The sequence below is a fragment of the Rhinopithecus roxellana genome, chromosome 11 (genome assembly GCF_007565055.1).
Source record: "Rhinopithecus roxellana isolate Shanxi Qingling chromosome 11, ASM756505v1, whole genome shotgun sequence".
NCBI classification, from domain to species: domain Eukaryota; kingdom Metazoa; phylum Chordata; class Mammalia; order Primates; family Cercopithecidae; genus Rhinopithecus; species Rhinopithecus roxellana.
The window spans coordinates 109,205,062-109,221,495 of NC_044559.1; the positions used below are offsets into that span (position 1 = coordinate 109,205,062).

Sequence of the window (16,434 nt, forward strand, 5' to 3'; positions counted from 1 at the left end):
ATAAATACATCATTCATAAGAAAAAGAATAAAATGGTGAAAGAAAAAAAAAGAAACATGCATCAATAACTCAGTGCAGGCAGGAAAAGGAGAGTGCACAAAGACAGCAGGGCAGGGAGGTGAAGTTCTATGGAAGTTTCGAGAAGGGACAGTGAGTGGTGAGGTTTGGAAAGAGAAGAGTGAGAGAGGCTTGATGAAGAGAGTGACTTCTGGGTTAGGTCTTCAGAAATGCGTGGCCCATGGACATGTGGCGATGACTCATGGACGTGCTGATGAAGACAGTGGTGGGAAAGAAAGGACGGTAGTGACCACAGGCGTGATTACAAAGGCCAATTCTAGAGTTGGCCTGCCTGGCTCTAAATTCAGCTCCACTTCTCTTTAGCTGGCTAGTTTGAGCAAGTATGCTGACCTCTCTAAGTCTCAGCTTCCACTTCTGAAACAGGAGGAGAATAAGAACTCCTCTCACATTGTATAGCTGTGAAAATCAAATGGCAGTAAATACAAGCAAATTGCTCAGTATGGTGACTGGCACAGAGTAAGCACACCAGGAATATTAGTGGTACCACTGTCATTGCATGAGTGAAGGGGATATTACGGCTGGGTCAAGAACAATCTCTAAATAGACAATCAGCTAGGCATGTTTTCTGAAACTTCCATTTCTGTGGGACTCTTTTGTTACCATGGGATGACTTGATAATCCCTGAATCCCAAACCCTTCTTCTCAACCAGAACACTGCCCTGTGAGAAAAAGTGCTCTGAGTTTGGTGGCCACTGCAGACACACATACTAAATGGGCAAATCACTCCTTTCTTTCCTTTTTTTTTTATTTTTATGGATATCTTTTATAGTATGCTCAGAAGAGGAGAGAATGACGCAAAATTAAATATAAAAAGATACCACGAAATAGATGCACAATGAAATTAAGAAATGAAACAAATGTTAATAAAGGATAGTTTGTGTGTTCTGAAGTCTTAGTAGGAACATCATTTCAAAATTGCAAAACTTAAATGGAAATATCAAGGAAGGGAGTCTGTGGGCTCTGTATCAAGGAGCAGAAAGAAGTTCAAATCCAGGGTCTGATACTGATCAGATGTGTGACCTTGGGAAAGACCTCTTTTGCTTCAGTCTTATCACCTGTGAAAATGAAGTCAGTATACCCACTTTGCAGAGTTACTGACTAATTTAAATAATATGTAAAGTACTTAACACATTGCCTACTCAGCAGACACAAAAAGGTTTGCTATCTTCTATCTAGAACAACGATGGTAGAGAATGAACACCAGTTATATCCTGATAGATTGCACCAAGAAATTAATAGAGTCCCTATACATTTTTACAGTTTTACAGAAAAAAGAAGTCAAAGTGGAATGTGCAACAAAAGGAAGATGAAAGTAGGAAAATTAAAAAGAGAGTCCAGGAATGAAGCCAACACACAAAACGCACGCCACAAATGCCTGTACCCTTGCTGTGGGTGGGCCACAAATTTAATTCTAAGCTTTAGAGTAGCAACACAAAGAGGGAAAATGATCACTTACAAGATTCAAAGTGTCCATATGATAAAAATAAACCAGGAGAAGCACAACTATTTCTGGTGATGAGAACAGAGAGAAATTTTTACAGTGGGTCCTCATTAATGACAGAAAACGAAAAATATGGCATTTGTAGGACCATCAGTAGGACACTCAGTGCATCCTGTTTAACAAGTGTGTTTACTCTGCACTCACCAGGGGTTAAGATGCCATGACCGGTTTTCGGAGGGATGTGAAGATGACCCATCTCATAATATGGCTTGTGCCTTTGAAGAGTGTACAGTCTTTTGGATGAACACACATTTAAATGATTATAACACAACACAAATGTGCAACAGGCCCCCAAAAGGGAAAGATGAATTCTGACAGGGCATTAGCGAAAGCTTCCTGGAGTAGGTAGTCTTTTATTGGGGCTCTAAAAACAAGTTTTTATTATTTTGTAAAAGATTTTATTATGGGCTGGGCATGGTGGCTCATGCCTGTAATCCTATCACTTTAGGAGGCCGAGGCAGGTGGATCACCTGAGGTCAGGAGTTCGAGACCAGCCTGGCCAACATGGTGAAACCCCGTCTCTAGTAAAAACTACAAAACTTTGTCAGGAGCGGTGGTGTGCACCTGTAATCCCAGATACTCAGGCGGCTAAGAGAGGAGAATTGCTTGAATCCAGGAAGCGGAGGTTGCGGTGAGCTGAGATCGCGCCACTGCACTCCAGCCTGGTAACAGAGCAAGACTCTGTCTCAAAAACAAAACAAAGAAAAACAAAACCAAACAGATTACGAAAATTTTCAAACACAAAAAGTAGAGAAAACAACAAAAGGTACCCACATCATCCAGCTTTGACATTTTTCAACATTTTACCAATATTGTTTCATCTACTTCCACCTTTTCGTTTCTTGGTTTGCTGCAGTATTTTAAAGCAAGTCCCATTTGTCATGTCATTCAACCTGTAAATACTTTAGTATGTTCCATCTTTTAAAACATAACCACTAACCTATTATTATGCCTAATAGAATTACCAGCTATCCCTTAATATCTCCTGATTCCTAACACATGTTCGAATTTCCCAAATAGTTTTAAAGATGTCTTTTACAGTTGCTTTGTTCTTCTCAAAATCTGAAGATGGTACACAGGCCACATTTTGTTACGGTACAGAAGGCCCCCAAGAAACTTAACTGCGCTCCCTCCCACACTTTTTTTTTCATGCCAGCAATTTGCTGAAGGAATTAGACAACTGTCCTGGAATATGTTAGATGAGTAGAATTTTGAAAGGTAGATATGTAGAGAGGGAGAGTGAATTTGAGACACTTGGAGAAAGAAAACAGGAGAATGAGATGTGGGAAATAAGAACTGTTAGGTGATTCAGTAGATAAATAATGAAGGTTGTAATTTCAGCAGCCACAGTGCCTGGGTTTAAATCTCTGCTCTGCTACTCTGGCTGTGTGGCCTTGGGAAAATCTCTTAACACAAGGAGCTGTCTCATCATCTGTAAATAGGGGGACTTATACCAAGACCCATCTCAAAAGTTTATCTTGAGGATTAAATAATTAAAATTACTGACCAGGCGTGGTAGTCCACGCCTCTAATCCCAGCACTTTGGGAGGCCGAGGCAGACGGATCACCTGAAGTCAGGAGTTTGAGACCAGCCTGACCAACATGGAGAAACCCCGTCTCTACTAAAACAAATACAAAATTAGCTGGGCGTGGTGGCACATGCCTGTAATCCCAGCTACTCAGTAGGCTGAGGTGGGAGAATTGCTTGAACCCAGGAGACAGAGGTTGCAATGAGCCAAGATCACACCACCGCACTCCAGCCTGGACGGCACAGTGAGACTCCCTCTCAAAAAAAAAAAAAAAAAAAAAAAAAAACCCACAAAAGTGCTTAATAAATGCTCAAATAGGTTAGCTATTGTAAGAATACTGGTACAGGCAGTGGCAGAAGGTTCATCTGTTAGAGACCTTGCAGAGGGGAGTGGATGAGCTCTGGTGACCAGGTGAATGCGTTGGAAGAACAAAGGTCAGGCAAAAGAATCATTGACAATTCAATGTTTTACATCCCTTCTTCCACATTCCCCAAAATAGGCATGCATACACACACAGGCACACATGCATGTGCACACACATACACACAGCCCATCGTAACCCCTCCATTCTTCAAAAGGTAATCAAGAAGGATAAAGACTTGAGTGGGAGAAAGATTAGGAATGTTTTCTTCTACAGAATGCATTGGAAACCGTGGAAATCATCTCCATGTGAAGACACTTAGAAGCTGAACATTTGGGTCTTGAATTCTAGAGATGGCAGAGCTAGGGATATGGATGGCTTCATGGGTCATCCGCATCGATGTAATAGTCAAACGAGTGGTAAGATAACAATCACAAGTGCAAAGGTTCAGATAAAAAAGAGCAAATTTATAAAAACAAAACAAACCCCAAACTAGAGAAGCCGCTTGAACACAGGCAAGAGGAAGGAGAGTTAGGGAATGAAGGAAGCTGAGGTGTCTGTGAATGCAGACAAGGAATTTAGACACAGCAGTGCCATGGAGACCAATGATTTCTAAGGAGACCACTCACTGGTGTCAAACACAAAGATCAGTAGAAGAGGAGTGGGAGGCAGCAATTACCTTGGGTATTAGGGAATAATTTAAGGGGTAGGGCCAATCTGGCAATTGTCTATATGCAAGTAAAAATCAAAGACATGCAAGAGAAATTAAAGGAAGCAGAGAAGAGGGAGAGTATTAAATGATGAGAGCAGAGAGTCTTGGAAAGTTGTCTTAAAGCACACAAGAAGGTGGAGAAGCCTCCACACTATGAAAAAGCCATCAGGCTTGGTGACTAGCAAATCACCCTCAAAGCAGAAGAATTGTCCAGTTCCTTCAACAAACAGGTGGTATGGAAAAACGTGTACTTTTTGAGAGTCATGAAATGGAATGGTTCCATCTTCGAGTTGTACATTTGTGAATTTAAAACCCTGTGAGGACATATATAAATTTTGCAAAAGGGCCTGTTCCATATGGTGAGCTCAGTCCCTTGGGAACTGAATTACCAAAGCTCCTATCTGATGTAAGGAAACAAAAGCCATGCAATTAAATTAGATCAGGGTGGTGCGCAGAGAAACAGGAGCCAGGTGTGCTGAGTTCCAGCCGAGAACCACAAGTCTCCTTAGACAGACTAGCCTCAAAAATACTCAGCTAGATGCTAGATGAAAATCTAGATACACGTTTTCCCCACGAAGCAGCATTTCATGCACACTCTGAGGCCTAGTCTAGCACGCTTCCTGAGAAACACATTTCTAATCATAAAACCGCTCTGGGAAGACTGCTTTAGATGGAGAGTTTTACATTTTCTTTTCTTTCAAAGGCAAGATATTACATTCATTGTTTAAGGAAAGTCTCTGAAACCCCTGAGGAGTTCTGGTGTGACTACTGTTGCCCCTCTGCTTATTCCAACTGATGTTTTTCATAACATGCATGTTTATTGGTCATAAGCAGGCAGCAGGGAGGTCTGTGCCAGGCTGTCTCTGGAGGCTGGGGAATGAGGTCTAATGACATCAGGGGCAGGACTGCAGTGACTGACTCGTGTGAGCAGTTAGCATCGAATTCCTTCATGGCCATACTCACATTGCAAACATACGGGAGGATGGAGTTCCCTAACCCCACCCTACAGCGTGGTTTAGTCTACAACAATTGATCCTTGCTCTGTTCCCTGTTTCTGTTCTCCACCATGGGCAGCTGGTTGTGCAGCTGGGCTCCAGAGGCAGGGCTCAACAAAGCTTCCTGCCCTTTAATGGCAATGCAGCCACATTCATCAAAAAAGGAAAAAAAATTCCAACCTGCAGAGCCAAAAGGTGAGGGCAGCTGAATTCCATGCCTTTTAGTGTCTGCAATCTGTGAACAGAAACCAAGTTGCAAACTGCAGGCATGATCACACCTAGCTGGCTTTGAAACCGCTTTCTATTTCGCATTTCTAAGTAATCCACATTGAAACACAAAAGCTTTTCTGTTGGTTAGATGGTAAACATTTACTGTCTCTTCATTTGGGGACAACGATTGAGTTTCCCACACACACAAAACGAGAGCTTAAAGTAGGCTCTGGGTAACCCAGAAAAAGTGATCAGCAGGATTTCATCTTCAAGTAAGAACAGAACCACCCTGCAGAAACCCATAGCACATGTTCTGCATTCTGATCAGCTTTGTTCATACGGTCAATATTTGATTCTCTCAGTCCTCACTGATGGTCCTTAAGTAGGTACCAGAGCTGCTGAAGGGTTAAAACAGGTGTCCTTCCAGCCCCAAACAAGATTATCAGAGGCGATTCTGGGGCACCTGTGTGGAAATGGCTCTATGTGACAGGAACAGAACTCTCAGCACCATGGAACTCCAGTGTGAAAGCTAGACATATCAAAAAATAAAGCTATTCAAAGAGCAAAGACATTGATGAATGTCTCCGAGAAAGAGAATAACAGAGTAAGAAAAGGCAAATGGTGCTGTAATATTTAGTCCATGCTTCACGACTGGCATGACTCAATCTGTCTCCATGTGGCTCTGGTTTACACATAAAGTATAACTGGAGAAATAAACCTCAAAATCCTAGAATTTCTGAAGTAGCAACATAGCTTTCAATTCAAGTCACACATCATTTCTGACACAAAAATAACAGCAGCTGAGTACGTGAGAGGCCCTTCCCTCCAGAAGTGTAGGCTCTGATCCCACAATGTCGTCATTTGTATTCCAGTCCAGAAGGATACAGACCTTCTCCCAGCACTTTCAGCTAGATCTCCTGGCTTCTTTTCTGGTTCTAAACTTACCCCACATGGAAAGCAGAATGGTGGTCCCTGAAAGATGTCTGCATTCTAGTCCCCTCAACCTGTGACTACATCAGGTTATATGGAAAAGGGAGAGTCAAGGTTGCCGGTCAGCTGACCTTGAAATAGGGAGATTTTTCTGGAGGATTGGGTAGGCTCAAGGTCCTTCAAGTGTCCTTAAAAGTGGACGTAGGTAGGTGCCAGCAGCTCTGGTACCTACCTACGGACCACGGAAGCAGGATCAAAGGGAAGCTATCTTGCTGGGTTGGAAGATGGAGGAAGAGGACAGCAAACCAAGAAATGTCAGTGACCTCTAGAAGGTGGGAAAAAAAGAAAAGATTTTCCCTAGGGCTTCCGGAAGAGAATGCATAACTGTTGGTGACCCCTTATGTCAGACCAGAGAGATTTTCAGTCTACAGACTCTAGAACTGTAAGACAGTAAATCTGTGTTGTTTTAAGCCACTGAATTTGTCCTAATTTATTACAGCAGCAACAGGAAACTAATATGTGCTATCAGGAAGCAGAGACAGCCTCACTCAGGAACAACTCTGCAACTCCAAGACAGAACAGTGTCTGGGTTTCTTTGGCAATAAAGGTAATCATTTATTTTTTTTCTAGTTAAACGAACATCCAGCCAAGTGCTAATCTGTAGAAAAGATGAGAAAAAATGGCACAGTGTCTTCCAAATGTGTGTGTGTGTGTGTGTGTGTGTGTGTGTGTGTGTGTAGGGGGTGTGCAGCTGAGAAGCTAATCTTTTTACCTCCCAGTTTTGCTACAGAGGAATGTAGCATTATTTTTAGAAACTCAATCCCTTTCTAGTGGACCTGCATTAATGTGATTTTAAAATCTGCCTTTTCAGTTTCTCCTTTTTTTTTTTTTTTTCTTCAAAACATCCCTGTGTGCTTTGAATGTTCGGATAATCTCCTGAGACAATCTAAATCTAGAGAATTTTAGTTCCCAAATCATGCAGATTTTTGTATTATGCCCTCAACATGGTTCAGAGAGGATTTGATAATATTTAAGACAGCACGACAAAATTCTTCCTGGGTAGCTCCTGAATTAGAAGGTGAGAAATTGTATTAGAATGTTAGGACTTGGAAGAGCTCATGTAAGAATATGAATAGATTTTCCATGCAATTGTACACCTTGCTGTCTGCCTGTTTGTATGTTAGGTTTCCTTTAATTGGAGGAAAAAAATGCAAGAGATCTTCTGAGCCGGTTAATGTATTATGGACCAGGGACCCTTTGATAGGAAGATTTTCAGAATTTATTTAAAGTACGGACGTAACTCCTTGCTTAAAGATAAATTAGGATGTGCCCGGCCTTATTTTAATCCCTTTGCCCTAAATAACCAGGAAATCTTACTTCTCTACCAAGAACAAATAATGATCCACTAGGTGAGATGAGTGTGGAGAACCCCCCAAAACTCAGCTGTAGAGTATGATTACATCAGGAGTACAAGCAAGAGGAAGGATGCTTTGACCCAGTGAATAAAATTAAAAATAGGACAGAAACACTTACCCTCAGGTCTCCATTCATAGTTTTTGGTGTGTGATTAAATGCATGTGCAGGATCCTTGTTGTACACTTTGAGGAGTGATCTGTCTTGAATGTTCCTGGAATCAAAAACATCAATAACTATGGCAGATGAAAGAAGCCTGACTTTGGCCATTTCCTTAGCCTGCCCTTAAAGATCAGGTAAAAAACACGAACACACAATCCAAAGGCTATCTACAATACGCCGGTCAAAAGCTATGTGACCACAAAATAGGCAATTATAAATAAGGAAAAGAAGAAGAAAAATGACTTCAGCTTTTCTCTCCTTTTCTTGTTCCTCAGGAAAGTATCATTCCTCCAGGATAGCTCCCTACCCATAAACATTGGGTAGCATGAACTTTCTTTCAAGATGCCGAGTATGGAAAGTTAAGGCTTTAAAAAAAAACAATAAAGTTCCAATATTTACAATACATTCAAAGAGATTTGGTTAATATTTAAATATTTAATTATTTACTTTTCCCAAACACCTGGTTTGCTGCTTATCTAATGAATGCACATGAAAGAAGATTTACTTTTCTTTTCTTTTCTTTTTTTTTTTTTTTTTTTTTTTGCCTTCAAACACTTTCGGCAACTGAAAGAAAAGATATCTGGAGTCCAGAAAAAAAAAAAAAAAAGAAACAGTATCACAAAAATCTAATATTTTTACTATGCCTTTTTCCCTTCCATAGTGGGTTAGAAAAATAGTTTTTCTATGTACAAATCGAATTGCTGGATGTGAAGAAATAGCAGCAGATAAGTTCTTCTTTTTTCTCCGAACCCAGCTCTTAGAGCCAAGGTGTCATAACGTAGCAAAAGACAGGGTCAGAGCCTACCTTAAAATTATTGAAGAGCACATGAATGTCTACGAAGTCCCTCTCCCTCCATGTTCAGCTTTCATCAGCAAAAGGGCCACCCAAGGCCCTTTTGGCTCTGTCTACACTGTGATCCCTTCCAATGCCGGCTCGGCTAGCTCAGAGAAATGTGTGCAGGAAGACGAATTCCTCTCCTCCAGGTGCAGCCTCATTTAGTAGGCTGACCCAACCACTGGGATTACTGGCTTGTGTTTCTGTTTTAACTGAAGTGGAGGATTCCTGGACTAGTCTTGTTTCTCTTCTTTAAATATCCGCCAGTAATTGCTTTGAAGCAATGACTAGCCCAAGCTTGCACGGTTTCTCCAGTAGCTTGTTAGAAGTTGGCTTGAGGGGGAACCAGCAGCCCTTGTTATTAAAGGGGGCTGAGTGACTATGAAGGGGAGACTCACAGAGGTAGGGTGTGGGGATCCACTAAGGGGCTCACCACTGGGCCAGAGGAAGGAGTCACAGGCAAGGACATGAAAAAATAGAAAACCTCACGGGAGCCATGACAAAGACTGTGATTCTGGAGGTATTTAAAATGCATGAGGTTGGTTTATCATGACTTTAGAAACATACTCATCTGAGATGAACCAACAGTAAAGGCCGGGGTTGCATTTACTGTGGCAATATTTACAACACAATATTCTGACCTGAACTCTCCGTAGCATTTCCCTGAGGAAAATATGAGGAGCCTAACATGATGATGAAATAGGCAACTGTTTAGCAAATATGCTCGCACTTCAGAAACACTGAAGGATGTGCAATGAAATTTGTCTCTGAATTTAGATGATTAAAGTCACTGTCTTCAGTTGAAATCTACATGATACTTCTTTTTGTCTTTGTTTTTTTTTTTTTTTTTGAGACGGAGTCTCGCTCTGTTGCCCAAGCTGGAGGGCAGTGGTGTGATCTTGGCTCACTGCAAGCTCCGCCTCCCGGTTTCACGCCATTCTCCTGCCTCAGCCTCCCCAGCAGCTGGGACTACAGGCGCCCACAATCACACCCAGCAAATTTTTTGTATTTTTAGTAGAGATGGGGTTTCACGGTGTTAGCCAGGATGGTCTCGGTCTCCTGACCTCGTGATCTGCCGGCCTCGGCCTCCCAAAGTGTTGGGATTACAGGTGTGAGCCACCATGCCCAGCCTTTTATTTTTTATTTTTTTGTCTCATATAATGCTGGTGGTGAAAATTTCTTCTACAATTCAAATAAAATACAATCAAGGCATTTTATGCATAAAATCAAAGAAAGAGAATAATTCTTTGGAAGCGACATGCATGTGCTCACATAGCATAAACATTACTGTCATCACCAAATAAAACATAGTCTTCAGTTGAACATTTTTGGTTCATTTTTTATATTTAAATCAAAGTAACTGAAAAGTAAAATTACAGACAAATTTATAAATTGATGATCTTTCCACTTAAATATTTTAAATGAGAGTTTTTTAAAAAACATTAGGCTATCAGGCCAGGAACAGTGGGGTCACGCCCATAATCCCAGCACTTTGGGAGGCCAAGGTGGGCAGATCACTTGAGGTCAGGAGTTTGAGAGCAACCTGACCAACATGGTGAAACCCATCTCTACTAAAAATACAAAAATTAGCCTGGCATGGTGGTGCACACGTATAGTCCCAGCTACCCGGGAGGTTGAGGAATAAGAATTGCCTGAACCCAGGAGGTGATAGCTGCAGTGAACTGAGATCATGCCACTGCACTCCAACTTGGGCGATAGAGCGAGATTCTGTCTCAAAAAAAAGAAAAAAGAAAAAAAAAGCCAGGCACAGTGGCTCACCAGCATTTTGGGAGGCTGAGGTGGGCGGATCACGAGGTCAGGAGATCGAGACTATTCTGGCTAACACGATGAAACCTCGTCTCTACTAAAAAATACAAAAAATCAGCCTGGCATGGCAGCGGGCGCCTGTAGTACCAGCTACTCCTGAGGCTGAGGCAGGAGAATGGTGTGAACCCGGGAGGCGGAGCTGGCAGTGAGCCGAGATTGTGCCACTGCACTCCAGCCTGGGTGACAGAGTGAGACTCTGTCTCAACGACAACAACAACAAGAAGTCAGGTTATCAGTACTACAACTTATGGATCAACAAGATCATCATTTTCACAAATATCAGCATATTGACTGATGATTTCATTCATTTTATCAACTGGATTTCCATTAAGGAGAATCATGACCTTTTCTTCTTTTTCCTCCCTCTCATTTCTTTTATTTTGTGACTCCTTCTCGACTTTCCCAAACAGTATAAAAAAGAAGTCAAAGTAGCCATACTCTGAAGCTTGGGAAAGGCTTTAGAAAATGGTGACTCATTGTAATATAAAAATCCTTGCACAGGCTGCAAGACAGTGAGGCCCAATTACTCATAATAACCTCGTCAGCCTTGAGCTCCATAATCAAGTGTGGCTTCCCTAAGTTGCATGTTTACTTGCTATTACTGTGTCCTTCAATTCCTCTAATTGCAAATGCAGAAATATAAGAGGATTGTTGTAACTGGCAGCTCCGTGTAAAAACACTACATGGGATTATATTACTACAAACATAGTCTTTAAATATAATGTGATTATTTCACGTTTCAAGTTTACACTTTGTGAATGCAAAAAATTTCTTTCAGTGACAGCTTGATTAATAATTTAGTTCAAAACTAAACACGAATTTTTGGGTACCCATGAATATTTAAACACATTTTAAAAAAGCTGTAAGGTTGTGCAACAGATGTAGCATCTATACCTGGAGGCATGTGTCAAACTTTGAAAGTTCTAAATTACTCATACACCTGGGAACATGCCTAAATATGTCATTCGTGATCATTGGTAGATACAGATCACTTTATATTTATTATGCACTAGAGGCATATTTTTAAAAAGTGGTACCCATTAATTCCCTGATGAAGAAACAGGGCAACTTGCTACCCCCCCAGGGTGTGGACTCAGAAACCCCAAGTCCTGCCCCCAATGATTTGGTGAGAGAACATTCCAAGGGATCAAAAAGTTCTTGACCAAGAAATGTGGACAGCAGCCAGGTGCGGTGACTCACACCTGTAATCCCAGCACTTTGGGAGGCCGAGGCGGGTGGATCACGAGGTCAGGAGATCGAGACCATCCTGACTAACACGATGAAACCCCGTCTCTACTAAAAATAAAGAAAATGAGACTGGCATGGTGGCAGGTGCCTGTAGTCCCAGCTACTCAGAGGCCGAGATAGGAGAATGGCGTGAACCCGGGAGGCGGAGCTTGCAGTGAGCAGAGACCTTGTGCCACTGCCCTCCAGCCTGGGTGACAGAGCAAGACTCCGCCTCAAAAAAAAAAAAAAAAAAAAAAATGTGGACAGCCATGTTTGGGGCAGAGCTTGGTACTTAGTTGGCTGTGTGCTTTTGAATGAGTCCCTCAAATTTTATGAGTCTGAGTTTCTGGTTCCATAAAATGAAATGGCTGGATCAGTCACTAAATAACCTGTGGAGTTCTAAAATGTTCAGAGGCCATACTAGCAACTGATTGCTTGTGTTGATCTAAGTCCTGTTTTCCAGGTTGTTTGGTTGGAACAGATCAAATGAGTTCTTTCTGCTATATACGTGACACCAAAATGACAATAAAGATGCTTTTGAGCCAGGTGTGGCGGCTCACGCCTATAATCACAACCATTTGGGAGTCCGAGACTAGAGGATTGCTTGCCTCAGGAGTTCCAGACCAGCCTGGGCAACATCTGGAGATTCTGTCTCTACAAAAGATTTAAAAATTAGCCAGATGTGGTGGCATGTGCCAGTAGTCCCAGCTACTTGGAAGGCGGAGGTGGGAGGATCATTTGAGCCCAGAAGGTCAAGGCTGCACTGAGCCATGATCATGCCACTGAGGTCCAGCCTGGGTGACAGAGCAAGATCCTGTCTTCAAAAAAGGAGAGATGAGGCTGGGCATGGTGGCTCACACCTGTAATCCCAGCACTCTGGGAGGCCGAGGCGGGTAGATCACCTGAGGTCAGAAGTTTAAGACCAGTCTGACCCACGTGGTAAAACCCCATATCTGCTAAAAGTACAAAAAAAATTAGCTGGGCCTGGTGGCAGGTGCCTGTAATCCCAGTTACTTGGGAGGCTGAGGCAGGAGAATCGCTTGAACCCAGGAGGCGGAGGTTGCAGTGAACCGAGATTGTGCCATTGCACTCCAGCCTGGGCGACAGAGCAAGACTCTGTCTCAAAAAGAAAAAAAAGAGAGAGAGAGAGACGGAGATGCTTTTGTTTCTAACCGACTTTCAGTTCCATCAATAGCAGGAGTCCATTTAGCTTAATTTTGGAGGATATTCAACTGGGCGCCCTGGAGAAAGGTTGCCTGGACAGTAAGATCTTTGGGGAAAGGACAGCTATTTAAGAAATGAACGGAAAGTGAGGATGCTTCTCAGTCTCTTTTCTTGTGGAAAATAATACAGAGTCCACTGCTTTTATTCTAACTTGTTATGTGTAGATAATGACCCAGTGGGATCATTACCTAAAATGTCCACAGGGTCTGTCTATGGAGGAAAGAACACCTGAGAGGGAATTGGGAAAGTGCCAATATGAAGTACTGCCTTCAACTCTTACGACCTTGATCGGGTCTCTCCACCACCTTTCTGGGCCTTAGTTTCCCTAACTCTTAGATAACATGGTGAACTGAATCATTTCTAATGTTCCTTTCAGATGTAGCATCCAAAAATCTGTGGGGGAGAAGTTTCTCCTCATTTTTATAAGCTATACCTTGCAAATGAATTGTAGAAAACCAGATAGTGAAATAAGCCTACCAATCAGGATAACGAATCTGCTTTCTTCACTAGGTTATAGAGGAATCAGAATTTGGTATAAACTCTATGAAAGCAATATGATGGACCAAAACAACAACAACAACAACGACAACAACAACAACAACAACACACACACACTCTTAAGTGCAATATAGTGGGTAAAAACAAACAAAAACAAACAAAAAAACTCTAATGCAATATTGCGGGCAAAAAATGATGTCACAACTTACCTTACATCATTTAATTCATAATAAACATTTCTGCTTTCATCTTTGATGTAAATGGCGACACTGGGAGATTCCAGCATTTTCATGGTGAGCTGCTGTGGGAAGGCACTTACAAAGAGAGCACGGATTGTGTCTGCACTTGTGATCTCATTCGGCATCCTGAGCTGCTTGGTTTCGTCTCCATACTGGAGATAGAGAACCCCTGCACACAAAGGAAACAGTTATTAGTCAAAGGTAAAGACTGAGGGGATACAGCACAAGCTGCGCCACTTCTTTCCAGCTGCATCTGGGAACATTCAGGACCAGCTTGGCAAGCATGTAACAAGAGATCTAGTTTGGAATTTCCAAGGAATGCACTGTTTGGTTATTGCGTAAGTACCCACCTTCATTCTTTGAAGTCCAAGCAGGTGTTAAAGAGCCTAATTTGCAACTATTTTAAATTCAAGGGCTGGGTGCAATGGCTTATGTCTGTAATCCCAGTGTTTTGGGAGGCCATGGCAAGAGGATCACTTGAGGCCAGGAGTTCGAGACTCACCTAGGCAATATAGCCGGATCTCATCTCTTTGGGGAAAAAAAAAAATAGCTGGGTGTGGTAGCACATGCCTGTAGTCCCAGCTACTCAGGAGGCTGTGATGGGAAGATAACTTGAGCCTAGGAGCTGGAAGCTTCAGTGAGCTGCGATTGCACCACCGCTTTCCAGCCTAAGTAATAGAGTGAGACTCTGACTCAAAAATAAACAAACATGCAAGAAGCAAACCTCTGATAGCCTAAAGCAAAAGGCAATACTTGGCCAGGCATGGTGACTCACGCCTGTAATCCCAGCACTTTGGGAGGCTGAGGCAGGCGAATCACTTAAGGTCAAGCGTTTGAGACCAGCCTGGCCAACATGGTGAAACCCCATCTCTACTAAAAATACAAAAATTAGCCAGATGTGATGGCACACACCTGTAATCCCAGCTACTCAGGAGGCTGAGGTAAGAGAATTGTTTGAACCTGGGAGGCTGCAGTGAGCTGAGATCACGCCACTGCACTCCAGTCAAAAAACAAAACAAAGACAGTACTTAATTCCCTGGAAAAGTTTATTTAGAAATCTGACCTCATAGAGTGATTTTTTTTTTTCTTGTCTTTCATTAACTAGGAACACAATCATTATAGCCATGGGTAAGCTACATAGCTGAAATCTTTCTAGTCCATTCAGAAACATTTTCAGTGGAAATGCAACAAGATTTCTGTGGTTCTAATACATATCTATTGAATGTTTATATCGTGCTAAACTATCTATAAGAAAAGAATCCAGCACCTCAGTGTTTCAGAAATAAAATGGAAAAAGCACAGGATCCCAGAGTTCCCAGGGGGTTTGTGACCCCCAGCGCACCCTGCCTCCCAGCACTCACCCCCCTGTGGAGAGCAGTTCTGTTTCACATTGATTCTGAGCTTGGCTGTGTGACTTGCTTTGGCTAATGGGATATTAGCAAGTGTGAAGCAAAAGGAAAGCTTATATGTGTTTGCACTCTGGAGTGTGTCCTCTTCGTGAGCTTGCTTTGGGGATGTTTCCTTTCAGAACTCAGCTCTAAGGAGTCCAACCAAGCCACACAGGGAAGTCACATGCTGAAGAACCACCCCATCTAAGCCTGCATTTTACAGCTGGAACCACTAAGGTTATGTGGATAAGTCATCTTGGGAGTGGATCCCCAGTCCCAGGTGAGCTACCCCAGCTGATGCCAGCACAAATGAGATGGCCCCTCCAAGCACTGTCCAAATTGCAGAATCATAAGCAAATAAATCACTGTCATGTAAAGTCACTATGCTTAGGGTGATTTGTTATTCAGAAACAGATAACTGAAACAGGGTATCTACAATCCTGACACTGAATTTGAGTCTTGCTTTTTGTGAGAATCTACTGGGGGTGAACTACTACCACTGGAGTAAACTTTGGCAAGAGAGACTCAAAAGAGAAAAGAATGACTTCCGGTTCAATATGGCAGCCCATGTAATACATTTGTCTCTGCTTCCTCTAGAAATTCCATTAAAGTGACAATAAGGGATACAAAAGCATACATCAAAGAAGTAAGGGAATGAGAGAGGAAGTAACGGTAGACAAGAGCAAGCTGACATCTAAACCTTCAAGGGAATAACTCAACATAAAACACGCAGAGCCAGGGAAACTCAGGAAATAAGGCTCCCGACCCTTCTGAAGGTAGAAATGCAGAGTGAGTTGAATGCATGATGCCTGACCGAACTTGATTTTAAAATGGTATAGCACAAAGGTCCCCAGCCTTCAGGCCACAAACCAGAACCAGTCCTTGGCTTGTTAGGAACAGGGCCACATAGCAGGAAGTGAGCCATGGTTGAGTGAGGGAATCTTCATCTGTAGTTACATCCGCTCCCCATTGCTCAAATTACTGCCTGAGCTCCGCCTCCTGTCAGATCAGCGGCAGCATAAGAGTCTCATAAGAGTGTGAACCTTATTGTGAACTGTGCATGGTGAGGGATCTAGGTTGCATGCTCCTTAAGAGAATCCCATGCCTGATGATCTGTCACTGTCACTCATCACCTCCAGATGGGACTGACTAGTTGCAGGAAAACAAGCTCAGGGCTTCCACTGATTCTACATTATGTTGAGGTGTATAATTATTTCATTATATATTACAATGCAATAATAATAGAAATAAAGTGCATGCTAAATGTAATGCATTTGAATCATCCTGAAACCATCTCCCCTTAAC

The 16,434-nt window shown here is 42.3% G+C and overlaps 1 protein-coding gene across 12 annotated transcripts in view; it reads right to left on the reverse strand.

Moving 5' to 3' along the window:
* Nucleotides 1–16,434, reverse strand: part of KIAA1217 (KIAA1217 ortholog) — a 349,155-nt gene that overhangs the window by 99,905 nt on the left and 232,816 nt on the right. For all 12 annotated transcript variants that reach the window (XM_030940985.1, XM_030940974.1, XM_030940972.1 and 9 more), the window contains exons 4-5: nucleotides 13,712–13,910; nucleotides 7,850–7,943 (exon numbers count right to left, since the gene is read on the reverse strand). In XM_030940985.1, coding sequence (XP_030796845.1) covers nucleotides 7,850–7,943; nucleotides 13,712–13,910 — 293 coding nt within the window. The remainder of the gene's footprint in view (nucleotides 1–7,849; nucleotides 7,944–13,711; nucleotides 13,911–16,434) is intronic.